The 25,000-nt window shown below is 34.7% G+C and overlaps 1 protein-coding gene across 1 annotated transcript in view; it reads right to left on the reverse strand.

Moving 5' to 3' along the window:
- The window catches only part of Nos (Nitric oxide synthase), a 447,341-nt gene that overhangs the window by 135,161 nt on the left and 287,180 nt on the right, over nt 1-25,000 (reverse strand). Inside the window, exon 4 of the mRNA XM_067105755.1 lies at nt 14,276-14,369. Coding sequence (XP_066961856.1) covers nt 14,276-14,365 — 90 coding nt within the window. The 5' untranslated portion in view covers nt 14,366-14,369. The remainder of the gene's footprint in view (nt 1-14,275; nt 14,370-25,000) is intronic.

Genomic DNA, 25,000 nt, shown 5'->3' on the forward strand with positions numbered 1-25,000 from the left:
ATGGAATAAAAAAAAAAAGTAAAAATGATAATAATGAGGAAAACGTCCATGTTAACTGAAGAACTGTGCAAATATGCTAAATCTTCCATCCACCTTAACGCTTCGTCCGTCCGGTAAAATTTTCTTGAAAATATTTCCTTCTGACAAATTAATTAAATATGTGATAAAAATAAAAAAAAATCAGTGCTAATAGGTGTATAGTTAAGTAATAAATAATTAGAACAGAAACTAACAAGCAGCAAAAAATTTCACATACTGAAAAAATCAATATTGTTTGAAAAATAAGTCCAAAAAATGAATTAAAATACACGGGAACTTTACAGAAATAATACGGATCTTTGTTCTCACTGCGATAGATAAAAAAACTGAAAACAAATAAGACCTGCAAATCATCTAGTTTCCAGGATTAACAGATACATCCGTGTGGCGGTACAAAAAAAAATTTACCCCTAATTCTTAGTAATGAAAAACCAAAAAGACGTAAAACAACAAAGGTTAAAGAGCATTTTTAAAACTAGATGTATGGACTATTTATCAGGACAAACCGATGATAAACATTTATTTTCCTTTTAGGATACATATATAAATACAAACAAATAAATAAAAGAAAAAGAGCAAAGAATAAATAAGAATTTTTTTAAAATAAACATTTGCTTTCTTTTAAGAATACATGCACAAACATACAAATACACAAACGGAAATATATTAGAATCAAAGACAACAAACAATGCCCAATCCTAGAACTGGAAAGACGAAACCTCAACAATCTCCAGCAAAGACAAAAAGAAAAGAAAAATTCCGGGAAATGGAATCAGAATAAATCGAGGAGCTGTGAAACTGGCGGCGTGGCCGAGAGAGAGTGGATCGAGTTGTGTGGATATGGCCTATACAAATAAGAGAAGATGGGGGAAAAGATGCTAGTCAAGTGGGGGAGGGGGTGGGGGGGGATGCGGCTGGTGGCTGTGTTGTGATACGGAGGAGGTTTACCAAACACTGAATCTAAAAGAGAAAGGTGTTTCTTTTTTCGTGAAGTCTGGAGGTATGAGAAGGGTAAGGATGGGATGGTCGTGCATTTTGATGTTCCATGTGCAGTGCACCTTGCAACTGAAGATTGGATATTATAATCAAATAAAAACTGCTTTTTGTTGTGATGTATAGGAGTTCGTCGTAATTCCCACAATCTTCCAACTTTTAAGACGATCTCTACTTTGTAAGTCGTTCAGTTATCAGCGAAAATTCACCTCCTCTCTCTCTCTCTCTCTCTCTCTCTCTCTCTCTCTCTCTCTCTCTCTCTCTCTCTCTCTCTCTCTCTCTCTCTCTCTCATTTGCCCATCATTCCTTTAATCCTTGGTTAGATAAGGGAGTCCAAATGCCACGCGACTAGACTCCACAAAAAAAATTTATAATAGAATTCAAGGACTTCCCTTCGAAGGCACAAGAGCTGGTTGCTGGTGTCAACTCCATAAATACTCCATTATACCGTAATGCATTCGGGCGGTCTTCGCCGTGTTCAAGAGGCCTCCCTATTCCTCCAAAGAGAAGCCCTTGAGTGGAGCCAAAGGACGCTTTACTTCCGTGTACTTCCCTTCTCCTGAAGGAGCGGAGGGGAACCACTTCTTCTCTTCCTTCGTTAGAAAAAAAAAATAAATCCCGTTATTATTTTCTGTGAAGTTAGGAAAGTTCAAACTTCAAAAGAAATTTGGGTGATTTACATCTTGTATCGAAGTTCTGATTGAATTTCTTTTTCTTTGTTCGCGTTTCCCTGCTGAAGTTTTTGGTCTGTATATCGAATGAACAACAAATACTACACTCCTCTCTCTCTCTCTCTCTCTCTCTCTCTCTCTCTCTCTCTCTCTCTATATATATATATATATATATATATATATATATATATATATATATATATATATATATATATATATATATATATATATATATATATGTCTATCTCTTTATTCTGGAAAAGAGCCAACTCTCCACTAGTATAAATACGCCTCTGTTTATCTAGCTCGACGTTCCTTTGGAAATTAAATAGATAGAGCTATATAAACTCCAGATTAAAAAATTGGGGCAAATTAAGAAATACGGTTTCAGTCTAAAAATCTACGAGATATAAGTGGACGGTTGTATTGATGGAAATCTTATAAAGAGAGTATATGAGGAATGAAATGGTTTTCCTCGTTTATTCAAGTACATACATACATACATACAAGTGATAATAAATGGTGATGCTATACAATAAGAGTTATATAAAACTGCACATTAGTTTATAAAACTGGAGCTCATATAAAAATTCTGCTTTGCTGTCAAGAAAATTTTAAGGCAAGTTTTCAGAACTTCAAGAGAAACTAATGGACTTAAGAGAAACTGCAAAGCAAGTAATTACCTATAAAAGTTAATAGGTTTCATAAAGGTCATTCTTTGGCTATCAACCATTTCAAACTAAATGGGGGAAACTTTCACAAATTGAACATTTCTACATATATACATACATACCTGAAAAAAAGAGTACAAGCATGAAACAAGCAACAGTGTTCATATATTATCTAATGTTACTGCTGATTTTTTGTATTCTGAGGTCCATAGTTAGGGCACTAACTCTATCTAGAATGCATTTTTGTAAGAATGCACATGCCAAGATGTAAGGAAAGAAAGCTAAACTGGCTAAATAAAATTAACTGACTTACCTAAGACGCTACATCGTAAAAGAAATAATTTATTTTGACGCTGGTCATGCACGAAATGGAAGGGAGGATGTCTGAAGAGCGGATAAAAGACTTACTAGTTGTTTGTCAATAAACAGATAAGGGGACACTGCAGTGACCACACAACTACAATTGTGAATGATAGATAAAAAAAGAACATGAAAGGATAATGATTGACAAGACAGCAAATGACAGAAAATTTGATAAATGAAAAGCACTATGGTTTTAGCATAGACCGGAGAGTTTAACTCCCTCATTTTCGACAACTGCTTTCAACTCGAAATTACAGGGAAACCTCAGTTTGTAAGTTATACCTGTGCCATGTAACTGACGCTTAACCCGATAGGCAAGTAATATATGTTTAGGATGTATGGTGAATGGCTGACAGCGGTCGGCTATGAGCGATTCAGAGTTATTTGGGAAAACTTACCATCTGAGGAGAGCATGAAATAATTAGACCTAATGTATACTGTAAAATGAGTACGTAGAACCGAACCAGTTAATTTAGAAAGATTTTAGAATTGCTTTAGGTTGCAATTAGTAGAATGCTAATTCCAGTTGTGAGGATAAGTTACAAAGAAAGATAAATGATTCAGGAGAGCTGTGAGCCATTTGGAGAACATTAAAACGTAATAATTTCCATCATTAGTTGTAACAAGTAGTACTAAGTATGGTGAAAGAGTGGAAGTGCTGACTTCAAATTTATTCTGGGACATTACGTAAAGACGATAAGTCAAAAGCACAGAGAGGCATTTGTAAAATAAATAGTTTAGCAGTGTCGAATTATACGATAATAGGAATGAATATTGAGATTTTTTTTAATGAAAATTGGTGTTCTCGAAAGGAAAAACGGTAATAGTAAGTATAGAATAAAAGATTGTGTATTTATTAAAATTGTAGCACGCCAACTGTACCACTATCTGTTCAAATAAAAAAATTAAATGAAATGGTAGGCGGGGATAGAAAAATTCAGTTATTCTAACCCACAAAGGTATAGACTTGCAAGAAAGCGAAGCAAGAATATACTTGAATTTAGAGTGTGTGTGTGTGTGTGTGTGTGTGTGTGTGTCCAAAATAATGCTGACATTCAACTACTGGTATGGAGATTTACTGTGAGGTCATTAAAGCAATATTTTGGCACCGTACCAAGTACTTTCGCGTAAGCGTAGACCGAACACAAAGAGAAAGTAGAACTGAACAAAGAAACATAAATTTACTAACACCCAGAAGTAAGCAACGCCAAAGTATTTCCTCCTGGTTAGTGAACACCTGGCTCTAAATGGCTATAAAGCAATGAAAGTGGAACGATATCTTAAAGTCCTAACATTGAAATATCATTTTTTTATATTTGCAAAAACGGGAGACATACTTAAGTTTTATGGACGACAATTTACTGAAGAAAAACGCACGACGTAATAAAAAGTTTTTTATGAAAAGGAAGATATAAATTGCTTACCAAAAACCTACTCTTCATTTCCTTTCATAAATCTTAAAAGTTACAAAGAACATTAATAAAACAGCATGAAAGTGAAATATCGCATACACGCTCTGCCAAAAAAAAAAAAAAAAATCATGTCTTGATTCCAAATCGCAAAGACGATACGAGTCGACTTTTCCCCCAAAACTATTGGGCCAGAATAATAAAGTTTCACATTTTCTGGTATACGACCCCGGAAAGCAAATAAATGAAAGACGAAAAAAAAAGAAAATAAAATGAAACTGACAGGCGACATTTCCTTATTTGTAACGCCGCCCGAGGTGGCTTGCTTGAGAAGGTAAGTTTCGTTTTTCTCCTCTCTTAAACCTCATTAAAGTCCGGTGCCCCGAGAAGCCATTGTAACACGCCTCGGGCTGCAGCGCTGCTCGCTGGAGAGGAGGCGTCATCGTACATCTGGCTACCAGAAGCTCGCATTATATTTCGAGAAATTCCCGTCCAAATAACTACGCCAGTTAGGTCAGGTAAAGAAATGTTCCCTTGCTTATTTCGTAAATATCGTTTTTTCGTTTCATCACATCGGGGCGAAGTTTACTCGAGTTAGTATTTTCGTTTTGCTGAAATAAAATAGAAGCTTTTAAAAATTTAATTACGTACGCTGGGAAAGACACATTTAAACTATTGGTTAAACTTAAATCAAATCTCTCTGTAAGAGTTTTTCAGGACTAGCACATAGAGTATTCAAGAGTTTCTGATGACTTTCCTTCATACATTCATTTGTTTTCAAACTTTTTTCTGCTATTTCTCCCAAAACTCGAACCCAAAACAGATGGGAAAGCTACCAAATAAATACATATAAAAATAAGCATTTACAAAATATATACAAGGGCTTCCAAAATACCCTTCCATAAAAATAATTGAAAACAGGTTTTTCTCTAGACACTAGTGGAATCGTATTCTCAGAAATAAGTTAATACTGTTTTTATTTCCTTTATAGCTTTGTTTTGGTACAACACCTATCGGACGCTGGTAATAACAGGCCCATGGGGAAAGGTTAACCAAGTAAAATAAATATACTAAAATATAAATGGGAATATATATAAAATATATATGTATATATCTTATGAAAAGATATATATATACATTATATATATATATATATATATATATATATATATATATATATATATATATATATATATATATATATATATATATATATATATATTAATGGGATATCAGTTTCTCCTCTAAGTATAAAAATAAATTTGATTTGCTTCATTAAAAATAAACCCCATTTCCCTTTAGAGTTATAAGCTTTATTACGAATACAACTTTTATTTATTATCGATAATAATAATAATAATAATAATAATAATAATAATAATAATAATAATAATAATAATTATTATTATTATTATTATTATTATTATTATTATTATTATTATTATTATTATTATTATTATTATTATTATTATTATTATTATTATTAAATGTACTTACAATTCAGAGGTAACGATAGATGTGTGTGAATGAAACCTCAATCATAAGTGAGGAAAAAAAAGCTCATCTGATTCTACTAAGCATCTCTTTGCAAAACTGTCTCAAGCCACTAAGGATGAAAACAACAGATGGCTTAGTGGATTTCTTCAAACAGGAGAAAACACATAGAAAACACACATAGAGGTATGTGGTTCGAATTAGTCTTGGATAATTTCAAATGGCTTAACGCTCTTAAAAAAAACAGTATTTTTGAATATTCAAAGCCAAAAAAATTTGGGGGGCGAGTACATATACTGGATCTGGAGAATGCTCCTCGTCCTCATTTCATTCTACATTTGTGAAATTTCATTCTGTGATTACCATCTGGTATCTCATTAATTATTATTCATATACTATATACGTTTCAAACGTATTCATAAGCGGTATCATTTACTCTTGGACCGGAAAATTTCCGTCAGAAACCTTTAAAAGCGTGTTGCAATAAAGACTGTCATTAATCATCTGTGTAGTTATGAAAGAAATGCAAATACGAGAAAATAATAACTTATATGCATTCCATATTAAGCAAAGAAAATTTCAAATACATATGAAGTACACATCTAGGATCAAGACGTCTTATTCTTTACTAGCAAAACAATTTATCTATTTACTTAAGAAACCACCAGGTATTACATCAAGAGAACCACGTGTACATATTAGGAAAAAAAACACTGCCTGCTTTTTTTGTATGCATGATATTTCTCAGTAGAGCGCATTCGTTTTGAAAGTTGCGGTTCGATGTAATTTTCCTAAAATGTATTACAAAAATTGTTACAGGAAAACAGATTTCCAAAAAGACACAATACAAAAAGGGTTACAACATGGGGGACATAGTGAAATATGAGATGAAAACTCTGTTGAGTTTTAATATTTCCAATGTATTACTTAACGGTATTTTTTAAAGTATCATTCTACAGTACCTTAAAAGCAACCTATTTCTGATACAGCAAGGTAATAAGTCTCTAAAATTTCTTGTTTACTTCAAACCTAATTACACCGAAAATCGGGACGAGAAGAATATGTAAGTAGAATTTAAAAATAAGATTTTCTGATGAAAAAATATCTAAACATTCTGCATTCATGGGCATTAAAAGGCTAGTGATTAAGTCCTAGGAAACTAAATATATTTATAAGAATTTCATCCCCACATCCCGCAAGAAAAACCTGACTAAAACAAGTATGCCAATAAAATAATATTTTATCATTAATGAGTAAATTTTAAATGGAAAATTTTTTATCGACATTAGATAGTTAAATATGGGTAGTGAACAACGTAGAGTTATTCATTGCGTTGTCCAAAATGTTTTACTAGTGAAGTTCGTGAGGAACTTCTGCACATACTGTATACACATACATCCAAGATATACATAAACACATATGTATGAAAAATAAAACGAGTTCCTATACATACATATACATACATACATACGAACATACATGTGAAAGAGAAATAAGAAGGACTCCCAAATTTTTGTGGGAAACTAAAATATCGAATACCCAAAAAAATGGTCTTTTTGCTGTTATTATGGCACCCAAATACAGTACAAACTGAAGGAGACTCTCCTCTAGTCAAGTCAAACCGTCGTCTATAACTGACGTATATTTAAAGGATCTTGACGTTAATACAATAAATAAGGCGATTAACTGGACATAAATCTGGTCTCGTGTAGGCACTACATTCTTACAGAACAAATTTGAACACTGTTATAAGTTTTATTGAGACGAGAGTTATTTTTGTGCTGTCCTATTTTCCACTGCCTTATTCCATATACATTGTCTGTCGCGCGCGCACACACACACACACACACACACACACACACACACACATACACATATATATATATATATATATATATATATATATATATATATATGTATATATATATATATATATATATATATACACACACACACACATACATATATATATATATATATATATATATATATATATATATATATATATATATATATATATATATATATATATATATATATATATATATATACACGTATACACACACACACATAAACACACACACACACAATAAAATCCACGTAAGAAGGTGAGTGTAGACCGGGACTTTGAACAAGTACTTTCGTAATTTATTCTACATTTTCCCCTTGATCCTTTGTCCCTGTCTTTTTTGTTTAAAGACCATGCTGCCCTGATTAACAAACTGTAACCCCGCCACCTCTTCTTCTGTCAACTTCTTTTGTATTCGGTGTGAATACAAGTACTTGTTCAAAGTCCCAGTTTTCAGTCACCTCCTTACGTGGATATTGGGATATTCTCAAGCACGCCTTCCTTCGTGCTGCATATATATATATATATATATATATATATATATATATATATATATATATATATATATATATATATATATATATATATATATATATATAATATATACACACCACACACACATATATGTGTGTGTGCGTGTGTTTGTGTTAATGTATTAAGAAAATATATGGCCCAAATAAAACTTTACACAAAGGTATTATTTCCCCTATTGAAAAAGTCCGGAATGTAATTTAATCCCTAGGCCTATTTATGTACTGGTGATTTTCTGTCTATTTTCCTGCTGATAATTTTTCTATCTAAACCACTAATAACGAAAAAAGATAAGACAACACGAGAGGTCTTTCAATTGCCCCACTGTCTTTATTCTCCTCTCACTCCTTCTACATACACACGCCTTCCTTTTCGTCTTGAGAGAGCGAAGCGCACTGGCCAACCCTATTTCAGTTTAGCATCGCTTTATTTTCCTGCAAGAGTAGTCGGTGTGGGCCCAGCACTATATCAGTGTGGCATCTTCTTCTTCCTCTTTATTTCAGGCATGTGAGGGCGAAGTGCCAAATCTATTCCAGACTTCTTCTTTATTTCATGCATGCGAAGGCGAGGGGCCAAATCTATTCCAGTTTAGTGTCATTTTACGAGGCAAGGAAGGATACACAGAAGGGCCTAGCTCGGGCATACGAGCTCCCGCAAAATGATATACAGCAACTTCCCTCCTGAACTGTGTACCTTTATGGCCAATTCTTCAACACCACGTTACAGGGCGAAGATGACGATGGAGAGCGATCAGATGGTTCCGAGGTTTTGTTTTTCCATAAATATCAATCTCTTCTGGCAGCCTGCGAGATGCAGGGAAGCGAATATCTTAGTATAAATCTGATAGTTTCGGTAAAGCAACTTTGTTGCTTACTGCTTTGTTAATAACTGAGGTTTTGAATTACTTCGCTTTTCTTTGACCTGCGCAGTAGACTATCTACTCACATCTTTATTATCATGTTTAAATTTGTAAGCCTTATTTTGTATGTATTTATATTTATGCACACACACACGCACAGATACAACATTATACTTATATATATGTGTGTGTGTGTGTATGTGGTTGTGTGTCTTCGATGACTTTACAAGAACTATGTGCTGGCCTGCAGTGGCGCAGGTGCAATTGTGATGACTTTGGAAATTTGCTTAGTTGGATACAGAGAACTACTTGATCATGATCTTTCGAAAAATGTGAACCGATCCGCCGAAAGTGATGACTTTGGAAATTTCCAGTTGGGAACTACTTGTGATCTTGTGCCCAAGTTTCCGTGTGTGTGTGTGTGTGTGTGTGTGTGTGTGTGTGTGTGTGTGTGTGTGTGTGTGTGTGCGATCTCCAGTGGGATATTTATGAAAGGAACAGTGACTCTCAAGGGGAGACTGCCTCGATCTGGAGTGGCTGATATGTGCTCTTAGCCTGGTGTAGTGTTTAAAGAAACCGCAACTATGAAGATACATATACATTATTCATGGCCATAGAAAAAAGAATTCTCGAGTTTCGTCCTGAGAGGACGAATATTTTGGAAGTGGTGTTTCTACTCTCACATACCATATAAAATATACTGTGGTCTAGAATGACCTTATTACTTTATTTGATGACCAGGGTGTGATTCACTAGCATTGCTTGTGAAACAGTATTTCCTCTAGGTATGTTTTCCATTGACAGAGGGTGTGAATCACTCCATTTCAGGACAGTAGCTTTTGCAGAGTTACTTTCGTTAAATTTGTCAATAAAGTCTAGTTTTGCTCCTCAGTGTTTAATTCCAGTAGGCCTCTGTGTAAAGATAGGTTGGTGTGAGAAGACGACAAAGAAGAAGGGATTTGCTGACCCAGGGATGAGCCGCGCTATCACAGACATCTTAAAGAAGTAAGATGAATGATTCTGTTCTTAAAACAGATAAAGCAATAAAAGATGGCCCTGTTTGACCTGGGGAACAGGTCCATTAACATATATACATACACACACATGTATATATAATATATATATATATATATATATATATATATATATATATATATATATATATATATATATATATATATATATATATATATATATATATATATATATATATATATATATATATATATACGTTATATCCAGCATGTCATCTAATTCCACATTTATCTTTGCACTGTTTTCGTAATGATTTCTTATAATTTAAATACTCGTTATTTTATTATCTGCTCACGCATTTATTTCCCTCTCATTACCCTTGTAATCTTACGTATCCTCTTGTTAAGCACTATTCCAAATTAATCTAATTTATTTTCAAAGCGACATCACTAAAGCATTCTCTGGAAATCAGTTACTTGGACAGCAATATCGGTAATTAGTACCTAGACTATAATGTATGTACAGGGGGTATGTATGTATGTATGTATGTGTGTGTGAATATATGTATGCACACAACTCCATGAAATTTTCATTTTATCCTTCATACTTAAATTTGTACTCCTTCCTATATTACCATTTAGAGTCGAAAGTCCTTTGTTTTATTTTGCAATGTCTCTTTCACGTCATAATTCTTAGTTGGAATATAGCTGTTAATATAACATAATCATAAGACAAGCAATTTAGCCCTGACTTCTCCCGATATTTTATTTGCTAATGCCATGCACCGTTAAATAATATCTTGCAAACATCTTTCACGTAAATGTCAAGCACAGTCTTAGCGAGATCGAAGGATGGAGTAAAGAGAAAAACTTGTCTGGTTCCCATAAAGAAAAGACATTACCGCATACACCACCCGCCCCCTTCTCTCAGAGCAAGACAAAAATGACAGAAAAAGCTTTCATGAAATAATTGAAAGCTACGTCTCACAAACACCGTGAGAAAAGAACATATGTTCACCTTCAGATCCCATTGATTAATCAAAAATCATAAATTAATAACGAATAGATACGATAAAACGGAAACGAAGATGCCAGAACTGATATCGGATGGAATGATCGTGATAAACAAAGGGGAACAAGAGAGGAAACCTCTTCCTGTCATGGGAATGTGCATTATGATAATTCAGGGCACTTACGAACCTCTAAGGAAGAAATACTGCCAATTCTGTCTGAGAGAGAGAGAGAGAGAGAGAGAGAGAGAGAGAGAGAGAGAGAGAGAGAGAGAGAGAGAGAGAGAGAGATTAATTTCTTTCTTCTCTCACATGAACATATACAGTACATGAAAGACATTGGCATATGAACCATTATCCAAAGCTCACACATACATGAAGAGAGAGAGAGAGAGAGAGGAAAACATATTTATTTCCCCTTCTGAATGTTCGTTCCGGGAGGTATTTATACAAATATTATAGCACACAAACACACACACAAATATGTTGTTCACACAGTAAAACTGCTGTGGATATCTCTCTCTCTCTCTCTCTCTCTCTCTCTCTCTCTCTCTCTCTCTCTCTCTCTCTCTATTCATAGTATTGTTAGCGCCACTTGGACCACTAACCTCTCGGACAGCACAATGAATTCTATCAGAAGATGACCCCTTTCCTCCCCATCCCTTACTATCAACCCCCCCCCCCGCCTGTTTCCTCCCGCACGATCCCTTCAACTCGACCTATTCAAAGGCAGATGACCCTAACAGGCGCCTCATAGTCCCAAAGATTAGGGAAACCAGGTGATGTTGAGGACAACTCCTGGCGCTGCTGCGAGCAGTTTCTCTCTCTCTCTCTCTCTCTCTCTCTCTCTCTCTCTCTCTCTCTCTCTCTCTCTCTCTCTCTTCTATTTTTGTTCATGCATTTTTGTTTTGGATAATGGCCCACATGCCAATGTCTTTTATGTATATGTTCATATGGGATAAAAAAGGAATTAATCTCTCTCTCTCTCTCTCTCTCTCTCTCTCTCTCTGTGTGTGTGTGTGTGTGTGTGTGTGTGTGTGTTTGTGTCTGTTCATGTACGTGTGTACTTTGGATAATAGTCTATTGGCCAACGTCTGTTATGTATATGTTCATGAGAGAAGAAAGATATTAATCTATCTCTCTCTCTCTCTCTCTCTCTCTCTCTCTCTCTCTCTCTCTCTCTCTCACACTCTGCACACACACACACACACCCACACGAACACACTTTTAAAGCACCTTACTAGCCAATGTTTAACGCGTACTTACATTTTCAAAAGTAAGTAAAAGCAAAATAAGCTCTTGGGAGAAAATCGTCAGCAATTCCATTACCACAGAGTACTCTTGAAAGGCTTTCCAAAATATCCCTTCTTTATTTTGTTCAGCATTATGGTCGAGTATTTTTCCGTCATAATACAAAAGTTCTCTTAAAAAAACTGAACCACGGAATGTTTAATAAATAAATTTTTAAAATCTATTAATTATTAAGCGTGTGTACATACTTACTGTAAGAGAAAATAGCTGAATGTAATATATATATATATATATATATATATATATATATATATATATATATATATATATATATATATATAAATGTATGCAATGTTTGTGTAACAAATTGGAAACAAGTCACTAAACTATTTATTAAATTCATATAAATAAACAATTACATATACTTATATAGATCTAGATGTACTGTGATACCATCATAACTGATCCAGAATGTATACTCTACGAGCACATAAATAAATTACTATAAAAATGCTCCATTTCAATATTCATCTTATAGTTCCGGGTTAATTCCTCTGTCGGATCCATCCTAAATTGTCTAAAACATGGTAAAACCATAGACATAACACCTTTTCCTTTTATATGATTTGAGTCAGCGCATCTGCGTTCATTCTGGATTAAAAAAATAAGTAATTTTAATTTATTTTTCGTAATTTTTTTTTTTTAGAATGACAACTTCCTTAACGTAACTTAGCTCCCAACAGTCCAACCAGTTAATGTGTCTTAACTACCCTAACCAACAGATATATCTTAACTACCTTCATTAGCTGACGTATCGCAACTATTTTCATCAAATTATGTATCCCAACTCAGATAAACCTGACATTATCTAGGATGCAAAGCTGTTCAATGCGCAGCAACTTGAAAAGTCAAGTCACATATTAACATTCAGCGAGTTTTGTATTATTGACGTTAATAACCACCGACGATGCGACGCCAATCTAATAACAAACCATGCAATAACCCCATTTTCTTCGCAACGTGCACACTAAGTTGCACGCATTCGAACCAGGCTTCAGTTAACGCCAGCAGATCCTAGAACTAATTGGCTGCCATTGCCATGAAATGAAACTAGATTTGGAGACGATTGCCCGGGATCTCATGGCATCAACCTGAAGCCAACAATCACTGGGTTAGTTAAGACCTAAATTCGATTATTTGTCTCTGTTCGGGTTTATGAAATTGAATCACACTCCCTGTTACTTGAGGATGATGCTGTGTCTTACCGTGTAATTGGATCATTTATAGCTAGCGAGAGAGAGAGAGAGAGAGAGAGAGAGAGAGAGAGAGAGAGAGAGAGAGAGAGAGTTGAGTTCAAATGCAAATCTTTATTTCCAATTTACATTGGTTATTCGCATAAAATATGATGATGTCTTACTGCGTAATTGGATAATTTATAGCTAGCTAGTAGAGAGAGAGAGAGAGAGAGAGAGAGAGAGAGAGAGAGAGAGAGAGAGAGAGAGAGAGAGAGAGAGATTGATTCAAATTCAAATCTTTATTTCAATTTACATTGGTTAGTCGCATAAAACTGTACAATCATTACAACAGCTAAAGTAACATTATTAGCATTAAAACGTTTGCTAAATGCTTTAGCACTTTACTCAGACCATCCTTGCAACCAGTTTTGTACTAAAAAGTAAAGCATTAAATGCATATTAGTACGTATATACTATTTATATATACCATGCTGTAAATCGTATATGTATTTAAAATTTATGTTAAAAATCTCATAAAAGTTAAAATGCACTGACATTATGATACTTAATTAATTGCCAGTAATAAACACTTTACAGAATATGCAACAATGTAGTTGTGAAACGTCGGCATTAGGAATAAACTATCAGCTGTATTGAGTGCCTTTCCCTATATATGAGTTATATATATATATATAATATATATATATATATATATATATATATATATATATATATATATATATATATATATGTATGTAGCATGTATATATACACATATATGTGTGTGTATGTATACAATACATAAATCATCTTAAAGCCGCAAATGTACAATATGAAAATTTACGGCAAGAGAGAGAGAGAGAGAGAGAGAGAGAGAGAGAGAGAGAGAGAGAGAGAGAGAGAGAGAGAGAAACAAACCTACTTACCGCCTGTGAACGAGTGTGCAGGCTGTCATAGACTTCGTTCCCGGAGGAGACATTGTGAAGTCTCAGCGGTTTGTTTGTCACCTCCTTCATTATTCTGCAAAAGGAAAATCATCATTATTGTTACTATTATTATTTCCATTACCTCTCCACTTATCCAGATTATATACATCGGCCAGCTCTAAGTGGATATCAGCCTTGAAGAAAAGAGGATAGTAAGAAGAACTGAAAAGACCTTGTATAAAATCAATTCCACTGATGCTGACATTATTTTTAACATAACATGGTTAAAAGAGGGTCTACTCCCTTCATATTATTATTATTATTATTATTATTATTATTATTATTATTATTATTATTATTATTATTATTATTATTATTATTATTATTATTATTATTAGCAGTAACCGTATTAGCAATGGTAGCATAAAATGCAATCACTAAGACCAGTTTACAAAATAAGGAAAATAGTGCACATATATTTCTAAATTTAAATTTATACTTTAATGCTGATGATAATAAATAAATGAACGTGAACAAATAAAAGCAACTAATACCTACAGATACAAAAAGCTGAAACTGCGAGAGGAAAATTAAGACTACGTCTCACGCAACTTATTTAAATTAATTATATACTGTAGACAGAACCATCAAACTTTCAGATTGCAAACAGAAACTTATGCTGAATATATGAAAAATATTTGAGACTTTTTCTGGAAAGAAACTTTTTTTAATTACACTCTTGACGGAGAATATACACAATAATGCCCTTGGGATAACCAAATGTTTTGGAAAAGTAATGGAGAAAGTACCAGCATTGGTTATAAATGTACGCATAAGCACCATTTCATCTTCTATATTAAAAATGGCTCTTACAAAAAATATTTTAAATACAAAGAATAAAAGCTGAACATTCTGCAATAAGCATCAGGAGTTACGAACTCGCTAAATTACATTTCTCGTAATTTTCAAGTAAAAAAAAAATGAGAATACAAAGGATAGGGCTGAAATATTTTTAAATAAGTGGCCGGATTTTTTGTGATAACTTACTTCTAATAATTATTCAAACAACATTTCCTATAACATCTCAATACTCTAAGTCATTCAGATACTAAAATAGCACCTGGCTTTTCATTAGCTTCAAATAATCTTTCACGCAACGTCTCTCTTCCAATATGACACCCGAGTAAATCATTCCCTTGCAAGTTGTGTAACTCATTTACCAAAACTCAGAATTGTTCAAGCCAGGGCAAACCAAGCTAGTGAGTCAGCAATCATGATATCAGGTGTGAGAGACATCGCACTTTAGGCCCCATAAGCAAAGTGGCCAAGTTCCCTTTGATCAGAAGACGGAAGTTGTTCTTACTCTAAACTAAGGAACAAGCCACAACCCCCTTGGCGGTTAAAGTTGCCAGATATCACCCGATGTACTAATCGTTAACCCTCAATTATACTGATGGTATTTGCAAATCAAGTCTAAAAGGCCCTAAGTCACCTAAAACTAAAACTATAAATATAGGGTTAGGTAAATACCATGATATTACTTTTGCTTGTAATATTTTCCTTCTACATGGATAATCAACACTGCAAATACTTTCGCAGAAGGATAAAATATCTCTGAACTCTGTGACACTAACATTTCCAGTATGAATTCGCTAACGGATGCATTTGGTCCCATGGAGTACTTTTAGATCAATAGATGGCTTAAATAAGAATTTTACCTTATCCTGTGACACCACATAACTGAAATATATATATATATATATATATATATATATATATATATAATATACATACATACATACATATATGTGTTACACACACATATATTATACATACATATATATAATATATATATATATATATATATATATATATATATATATATATATATACATATATGTATATACACACACACATATATTAAACATATATATATATATATATATATATATATATATATATATATATATATATATATATATATATATATATATATATATATATATATATATATATATATATATATATATATATATATATATATATATATATCTGGGCATGTGTGCGTGTTTGTAGTAAGTAAATCAAGTCTTCTTCCCAAGAAGATAACACTGGAAAAACAGAGAGAGAGAGAGAGAGAGAGAGAGAGAGAGAGAGAGAGAGAGAGAGAGAGAGAGAGAGAAGGGAAATTCCATTTGGGCCTTCTGTTTCCAGAAATTCGGCAAAAGAAGTGAGGAAAACAATGTTTGTGTCTATGAGCAGAGTAGATTTCCAGTTTTTAGATGATGATAATAATGATGAACGAGATGATGATGATGAACAAAATTATGATGATGACAACGAAGTTCATTTTTATTATTTCTTTTACAGCTGATATTAATGTCTCATACTTGGTAATAAATGTAACAATATTATTATTATTATTATTATTATTATTATTATTATTATTATTATTATTATTATTATTATTATTATTATTATTATTATTATTGAGGCTGCAGTCTAATGCATCTATGATATCCGTTATATCATTTTTAAACACTGTAGACCAACAGATGACTCCACGCTGAATATTCCTATTCTAATGTTTACATAATTACAAACTGCTGGCTGAATTAGTCTACCGGAAACAATCCATTCGATACATGAACTTACATAAAGACAATTAATTCCTTCGAACATCTTTCAAGATTATTCTTGTACAACAATGAAGAAACTCTTATCTGTTCCTCCTATTCTCATGAAACACCTTTCCCTAACAAAGATGCAAATTAAGTTACAAGAATACATTCTTTGCATTTCTCATCATGGAAATGAGGCCTTCATCTGCCAGGCAAAAATATTCACCACGATCAGTCCTGAGGTTAAAAGGCGGAAAAGTCACAGGCACTTCCAACATGCTTCCAACTAAGACGAGTGTCCTTCACGGTTCACGTACGAAGGATTCTTGGGGCCTTTAAAAGCAAGACCTCCTCGAGGTTGGAACCCTTGGGAACTCTCTCTCTCTCTCTCTCTCTCTCTCTCTCTCTCTCTCTCTCTCTCTCTCTCTCTCTGGGGCCCTTCACTTCTGCAAGGACCCACTTCAGTTGTGTCATATTTTTAGCTTCTCTCTCGCTGCCGCGACTCTGCTCGAAATGCAGTGTTGTTGTTTTACGTTGTTGCGTCGTATTCGGCTTGCGTTCATGTTTGTTTCTGCCTGCTGCCTTTTGTTGTAGATGTCGTTCTTGCTTTTGTTGTACATGTTGTCTCGCTGTTGTTCTTGTTTTGTTCTTGTTTTACATGTATGCTCTAGCTGCTCTTGTTTTACCAGATGATATTACTGCCGTTGCTGCTAACTCTTTATACATGCTGTTGTTGTGCATGCGTCATTACAGCCGATGTTGTTCCCTTGTTATTACTTCCGTTGTTGCGCCCGTGGTTGCTGTTCCCTTGTTATTACTTCCGTTGTTGCGCCCATGTTATTCCTGCTGTTGTTGATAGCATGTTATTACTTTTTTTGTGTATATTTTTTTACAACTATTATTATTCAAATATTACTGTTGTCGTTTCAAGCATGAAATCACTGTTGTTTCAAGCATGACACTGCCCTCGTTGTTTCACGCATTTCTAATAACGCTGTTATTTCGTGCATGGACTGCTGTTATTGTCTCATAATGTTGTCGTTGCACCTTGACTACTTCTTTCTGTTGTCTGACACACGATATTTTAATTATTTAAAAAAAAAATTTTTTTTAATATTTGCAAGATGCTATTGTTGGTGGGAAATAACGCCCAACGTGGTCGTTCGGGAATTAGTTTTCTGTCACTTTCGCGAATTAGTTTTCTATCTCGTCCGTGAATTAGTTTTTTGCCAGGTTGCGAATTACTTTTCTGTCACGTTCGCGAATTTTTTTCTATCTCGTCCGTGAATTAGTGTTTTGTCAGGTCGCGAATTAGTTTTCAATCACGTTCGCCAATTAGCTTTCTGTCTCGTTTGCGAATTAGTTTTCTATCTCGACTGCAAAACAGTTTTCTATCTCGTTCACGAATTAGTTTTCTATCACGTTCGCCTATTAGTTTTCTATCTCGACCGCAAATTAGTTTTCTATCTCGTTCGCGAATTAGTATTCTATCACGTTCGCGAATTAGTTTTCTATCTCGTTTACCAATTAGTTTTCTATCTCATTCGCTATTAGTCTTCTATTTCGTCCACGAATTAGTTTTCTATCACGTTCGCGTACTAGTTTTCTATCACAGTCGCAAATTAGTTTTCTATCACGTTCGCGTACTACTTTTCTATCACAGTCGCAAATTAGTTTTCTATCACGTTCGCAAATTAGTTTTCTACCACGTTCGCGTACTAGTTTTCTATCACAGTCGCAAATTAGTTTTCCATCACGTTCGAGAATTAGTTTTCAACCACGTTCGCTAATTAGTTTTCTATCACGTTCGCAAATTAGTTTTCTATCATGGTCGCGAATTAGTTTTCTATCTCGTTTGCGAATAGTTTTCTATTGCGTTCGCTTATTAATTTTCTATCATGTTCGCAAAGTAGTTTTCTATCTCTCCTGCTGACTTTCCACTGTTCCTTGGCCTGCGCTTAGTTTTCTTACATGCTCCTTATCAAAAGTCACCTTGTACTATTTCTTTATTTGTTTTTCTTTTGAAAGTCGCTTTCTACTGCTTCTTGGCCTACTTTTATTTTTTCCTTTTGCCCTTTTCAAAAGTCACTGGCTATTGTATCACAGCTTGCACTTACTTTTCTAATTAGTCTTTTTCATGACACTTTCTACTTTCTCTCAGCTTTCACTTATTTTTCCACTTCCTTCCTTTTTAAACGTCACTTTCTGCTGTCTCGCAGCCTGTACTTATTTTGTTCACATGATCTCTTTTCAATAGTCATTTCTATTGTCTTACACACTGCAATTACTTCTTACTTAATCTCTTCACAAGTCACTTTCATTTGCCTCCCAACTACACTTTTTTTCACTTGCTCTCTTCACAAGTCACTCGCAATTGTCTTGCAGCCTGCAATTATTTTTGCTGATGTATGTTGACCTTCACTTCTCTTTTTCTATCCCACATACAAAAGCACCGTATTTTAAACCTGAAAGCTTCAGCGTTAATTACAAGCAATAAAAAACTTCCTCTATGAAGAAATACAAAAGAAAGGAGCAAATGAGCTCATTTAATGCTGTAACAAACAAATCATTTACTATTGCTTCATTAGCACAGGCTTTCGAGGAAAAACTGATCACCGGGAACGGATATGTCTTCTTGTAAGATAAAACTAAAGTGAACGATTGTTTCCAAAATTGTACAATTCAAGACATGAAAACTTCCAAATTCTGACCCGTACGATACAAGAGACACAACTGAATCACGGTCTCGATGGTCCAAAGTTACCATTTCGATTAAGCCGAATTCCGTCGCTAAATGCCAATCACGGTTGAATCAAGTGGAAGGCTAAGCTTTTGGAGGCATCGGGGAGATCTAGACGCTGTAAGGAACGAATCATTTTCCTCTCTCTGCGTTACTAACATCACTTTAAAAATAACATTGGCTATCATCGCAAGATCTGTTAGTGGCACTCACATCGTTTGATGACGTTAGCATACTCTATTGATGACATAAATGTATGTATTATTCTATTCCCGCGGATGGCATCACACAAACCTATGCAGGCGCGTAAGCACACGAACAAGTCAGGGGTCACGCACAAACTAAGAAAAATGAAAGTCCCTTTATGATTGAAATTCACGGAAATGTTCTTAAAACCCCTAGTAACAATAACCTTGCCTGATTGCGTTTGCTAACTTTATGGCTCACATAAATGTATACATAATTTCACACAAACATAAACAGTTCTTACATACAACTATCACGATATATAACGATAAGAAAACAAAATGCAGAAGAGGAAGGTGGAGGAGATAATGGAGTAGTTCAAACATGTTTCCAAAAAAATGAAGCTAAAACGAAGAACAGAAATGATAGTATATCCTTGCACATTTTCCTCAAAAGGACAAAATACGAAACACAGAATTTAAAAGCCTAAGAGAATGTACTATATGCGCAAACAATATAACAGGTAGGGAATGAGATACGTTATGTGTTAGTGAATGAGTTTATATTTATACGTTATGTGTTATAAAACAAAAGAAATAATATATATATATATATATATAAATATATATATATATATATATATATATATATATATATATATATATATATATATATATATATATATTATTTTTTTTTTTTTTTTTTTTTGATAGATATAGATACACACACACACAATATACCAGCAGCCTTGCCATTTACGTTAATCTACAACGCAAATATCAAGTTACAAATGCTCATCGCTGAGCAAATGATCATCATGAACACAATGTACAACAGGTAAGAAATCACACTTTAATCATCTCGACACGCCAAAGGGTAGTCTATCACAGCTCAGTCGACAAACGGGAATTATTCCTTGCACGTAGTCTGGTAACTGGTTTCTGGTTAAATGTCAACAAGAAACAAACATCCATTAAAGGACTGTTCGAGCAAATAAAACGAAAGCAATAAGCCAACAAGTAATAAAACCCGAGTTTCCTTTTCACTGAATCTTTTACGGATTAACTGAGGTAATTTTTATATAAACTCAATCTTTAGTGCCCTCTGTTATTTCGTTTTATCTTTGTTTTATCTTTTTGAAGGGGATGAAATACTTTGCATTCATTTCTCAAGTGATAAAACAAAACACGCACTTCTAATTGTCGAGATATTATCCACACCCATATTTTTCCCGCATATAATTTTGCTGTTTCATACCCTAATCATTATGATTATATACCATCTCCACGTGAAATGAGACTTTACATGATAATAAACAGTTACTAAGAAGGACGTATCTCATTCTTTACTCTCCACTCGGTGAGAAAAGTACGTGGTTAATTAAATTCAGTCTACGAATAAGTGACAGTTTCTCTTCCCGTGACTTACACTACTTTAACTTCTAATAGAATATTTTCTTCTATATCTTCACCTTCGAGTTACAACGGAAAATTTGCACGATAATTATTTCTTTATTTCTACTGTCATTCTTAGTCCATCTGCTCATACTTTAATTATTATTTAACCATAATTTGGTAAATTTAATTTTTTCGTTTTTCTATCTCTTATCACATGTGAATAATCATAATCTTTCCGTACTTTATTATTTTACATATTTCCTTCTTCGACATCTAACCACAATTATACTGTCTTAGAAAATTAAATTCAAGATCAATGACGTAGAATAATTTCTTTTAACTCCATTATCAATCTTAAAAAATTTAATTATATTTCAATTTTGCAAGTCTTGCAATCCAACTGTGTCCTAAATTTAAACTGACATAATGTCACAATCATTCAAGCGTGAAGGTAATTCGATTCTCTCTCTCTCTCTCTCTCTCTCTCTCTCTCTCTCTCTCTCTCTCTCTCTCTCTGTGTGTGTGTGTGTGTGTAAGTGTGACTGTATATTTTTTTACTCTTATTGTATGCGTATGTTTGTAGATGCGCAATATTTTTGGTGCATTCTTTATGCTTGAATTTGTTATGTATTCTGTGTGTGTGTGTGTGTGTGTGTGACTGTGTTGCGTTCGTGCGTGCGAGTGTATCTGTGTTAGAAAGCGCCAGTATATTGTTTTACACTTACTGTATGCATAAGTTTGAAGATACGCAAGATTTTTTATGCATTCTGTATGCACGAATTTATTACGTATTTCTCTCTCTCTCTCTCTCTCTCTCTCTCTCTCTCTCTCTCTCTCTCTCTCTCTCTCTCTCTCATACAGAACAACTATCTATCCACGTGCATGTAATTACGATTTCTCTCTCTTATATATCTCAATCCCTGGCTCCCTTAAATATCCGGGTAAACATACCTTAACTTCAGGTGTTCTACCTACGAGAAATTCCCACGATATTTTTACTCAAGTCAAGTTACCTCTCTTATGGCTGTTTTTTTTTTTTATAAAAACATGAAGAAAACTGTGGAAGATATACCACCGCCTTTATAAGTGCAAGTTGATTACCAACTCAGAATAAATCAGGCTTATCCCAGTTGATTGTTTGTATGTGCAGGTGTGTATGTGCGTACCTGTTTGAATGTGAATGTTTGTATGTGCCACCTGTCTGTAAGTGCATGTTTGTGCTACCTGCCTGGATGTGAATGTTTGTATGTGCCACCTGTCTGTAAGTGCATGTTTGTTTGTGCTACCTGTCTGTATGTGAATGTTTGTATGTGCCACCTGTCTGTAAGCGCATGTTTGTTTGTGCTACCTGTCTGTATGTGAATGTTTGTATTTGTCTGTAAATGCACCTGTCTGAATGCGTCTGTAAATGTCTTTCGAATGTTTGTATGCTACCTGTGCGTGAATGTTTTCATGTGCTACCTGTATGCATGTGAATGTTTTCATGTGGTACCTGTCTGTATGTGAATGTTTGCATGTACTACCTAACTGCAAATGCTTTCACGTGCTACCTGTCTGTATGTGAATGTTTGTATATGTGCTACCAGTCAATATGTGAAGTTTGTATGTGCAACCTGTCAGTATGTGAATGTTTGTATGTGCTACCTGTCTATATGTGAATGTTTGTATGTGCTACCTGTCAGTGTGTGTGAATGTTTGTATGTGCTACCTGTCCGTATGTTAATGTTTGTATGTGCTACCTGTCTGCATGTGGACGTTTGTTTGCGCTATCTGTCTGTATGTTAATGTTTGTATGTGCTACCTGCGTGTGAATGTTTGTATGTGCTGCCTGTCTGTATGTGAATGTTTGCACGTGCTCCCCGTCTGTAACCGTGCCTATATTTGTAATGAGATTACATTGAAGATTCCTCAGGGACTGCTCAGAAATTTTCATCAAGCGTAGGGCAGTAATAACTGATGACTTTCTCGTCGAGTTTCGCTGCTAGTCAAATATTCATATTACTACATTAAATTGCTACAGTAAACTAATATCGATACGGTAGCAGCAAACATGCCTTAAGGAATATTGAGTTGTCCTGCTCACTCACGATAAATGTTTTATCGAGATTCATTTATCTCTCTCTCTCTCTCTCTCTCTCTCTCTCTCTTATGCGTCCACGCCTAGGTTACTATAACGTTAGTCTGTAATATAATAATCACTTATCATTAAATCTACATGTAAAAAAATATCCTCTCTCTCTCTCTCTCTCTCTCTCTCTCTCTCTCTCTCTCTCTCTCTCTCTCTCTCTCTCTCTTCGAACTGCTGGTCTTAGATTCAGTGCTTAAAACGATTTCAGTCAATCTATTAGTTCTTTTATGCTTAACAACACATTCTCTCTCTCTCTCTCTCTCTCTCTCTCTCTCTCTCACACACACACACACACACACACACACACACAAACTTACACACTGAATGCATTCAATTGCTGGTCTCTGAGATCAGTACGTAAAATGAATTCAGTTAATCTATCAGTCTTTTAATGCCTAACTCTCTCTCTCTCTCTCTCTCTCTCTCTCTCTCTCTCTCTCTCTCTCTCTCTCACACACACACACACACATACACACACACAAACACACAAACAACCGGCATGCGATGAAGTTTACTGGCATCACTTAATTGCTTTACAGAACACTCATCTAATTAAACGTCCATCTTTTTCTCCTCTCTCGCCGCCTCTTAACGGAGGGCAGAGTGGCCGGCCATTTCAATTTTGCACTGGGAAATGAATTAGTCAAAAAAAAAGAGCGCATTTAGCTTGCAATCACTAATGGAAATTAATCAGGTTGCAATAATGACACACCGGATACGTTCAGGATTGAATTCGCTGACGTGAGACTGTTTACTGGGCTTTGCAAGCTGGTACGATCACTGATTTCGTGATGTATATCAGATTTCGGGTTATTTTATACACACACACACACACGCACATAGAACAAACACACACACACACACACGAGCATATATATACAAGATATTGTCTTTGTTAAAGTAAGAGAGCATACGATGCAGGAAGAAGCAAGTGGGCAGGAGTTGTTTTGAACAGATCTCACCCGTCAAAGGGGCAAGAATTTTAGTTCAGAGGAATACAAGAAGGGATAGGTTTTGCTGGGACAGACCTTACATAGACTGTACCTTAGGCTTACTTTTCTGTGACCTTTCTCCTGGCGAGTCTTTTGTCCCTTCAGGTCAGAACCTGGGCAGGAGGAATTTGAAAACAGCCGCGACCTGAGACAACCCGCATCTACAGACTCTGAGCTGAGACCTCATGGAGGCAAGACACACACCTCGGCCGGTCCACTAACCCGCCTTTGTCTCTCTGTCCCTCTCCGAACGCGAGGGAGGAAATTGTTATTCCAAAGGGACCAAGAAAACTAATACACCCGATCATTGTATTATTCTCTCCCAGAGGTAAGTCTGGTTGTGACAATTGTTCCCAGTTCTCTTTCCCTTCGACTGAAACTCTCATTTTTCCTTGTTCAAAGTTTCCTCTCTTAAACAGTCACTGACTAAGAAAGTCTAGTAAAATATATCCCATTTATGAAGTTATCTATCAAGTACAATTACTGTTGTCTAGTGAAGTCACATAATTTATCCTCCATGGTGGTAATCGTATTATTTTTGAACTAAGAATCATCCTCTTGTGATTAGTAATGACAAGTGAGAGTTTCTGTAATACAAGATTGTTATCTGGATACATCTTTTCCAGAATTCCATACACCTTGTGCCTGCGCAACGTCCTCT

Source organism: Macrobrachium rosenbergii, chromosome 6 (genome assembly GCF_040412425.1).
Source record: "Macrobrachium rosenbergii isolate ZJJX-2024 chromosome 6, ASM4041242v1, whole genome shotgun sequence".
Taxonomy (NCBI): domain Eukaryota; kingdom Metazoa; phylum Arthropoda; class Malacostraca; order Decapoda; family Palaemonidae; genus Macrobrachium; species Macrobrachium rosenbergii.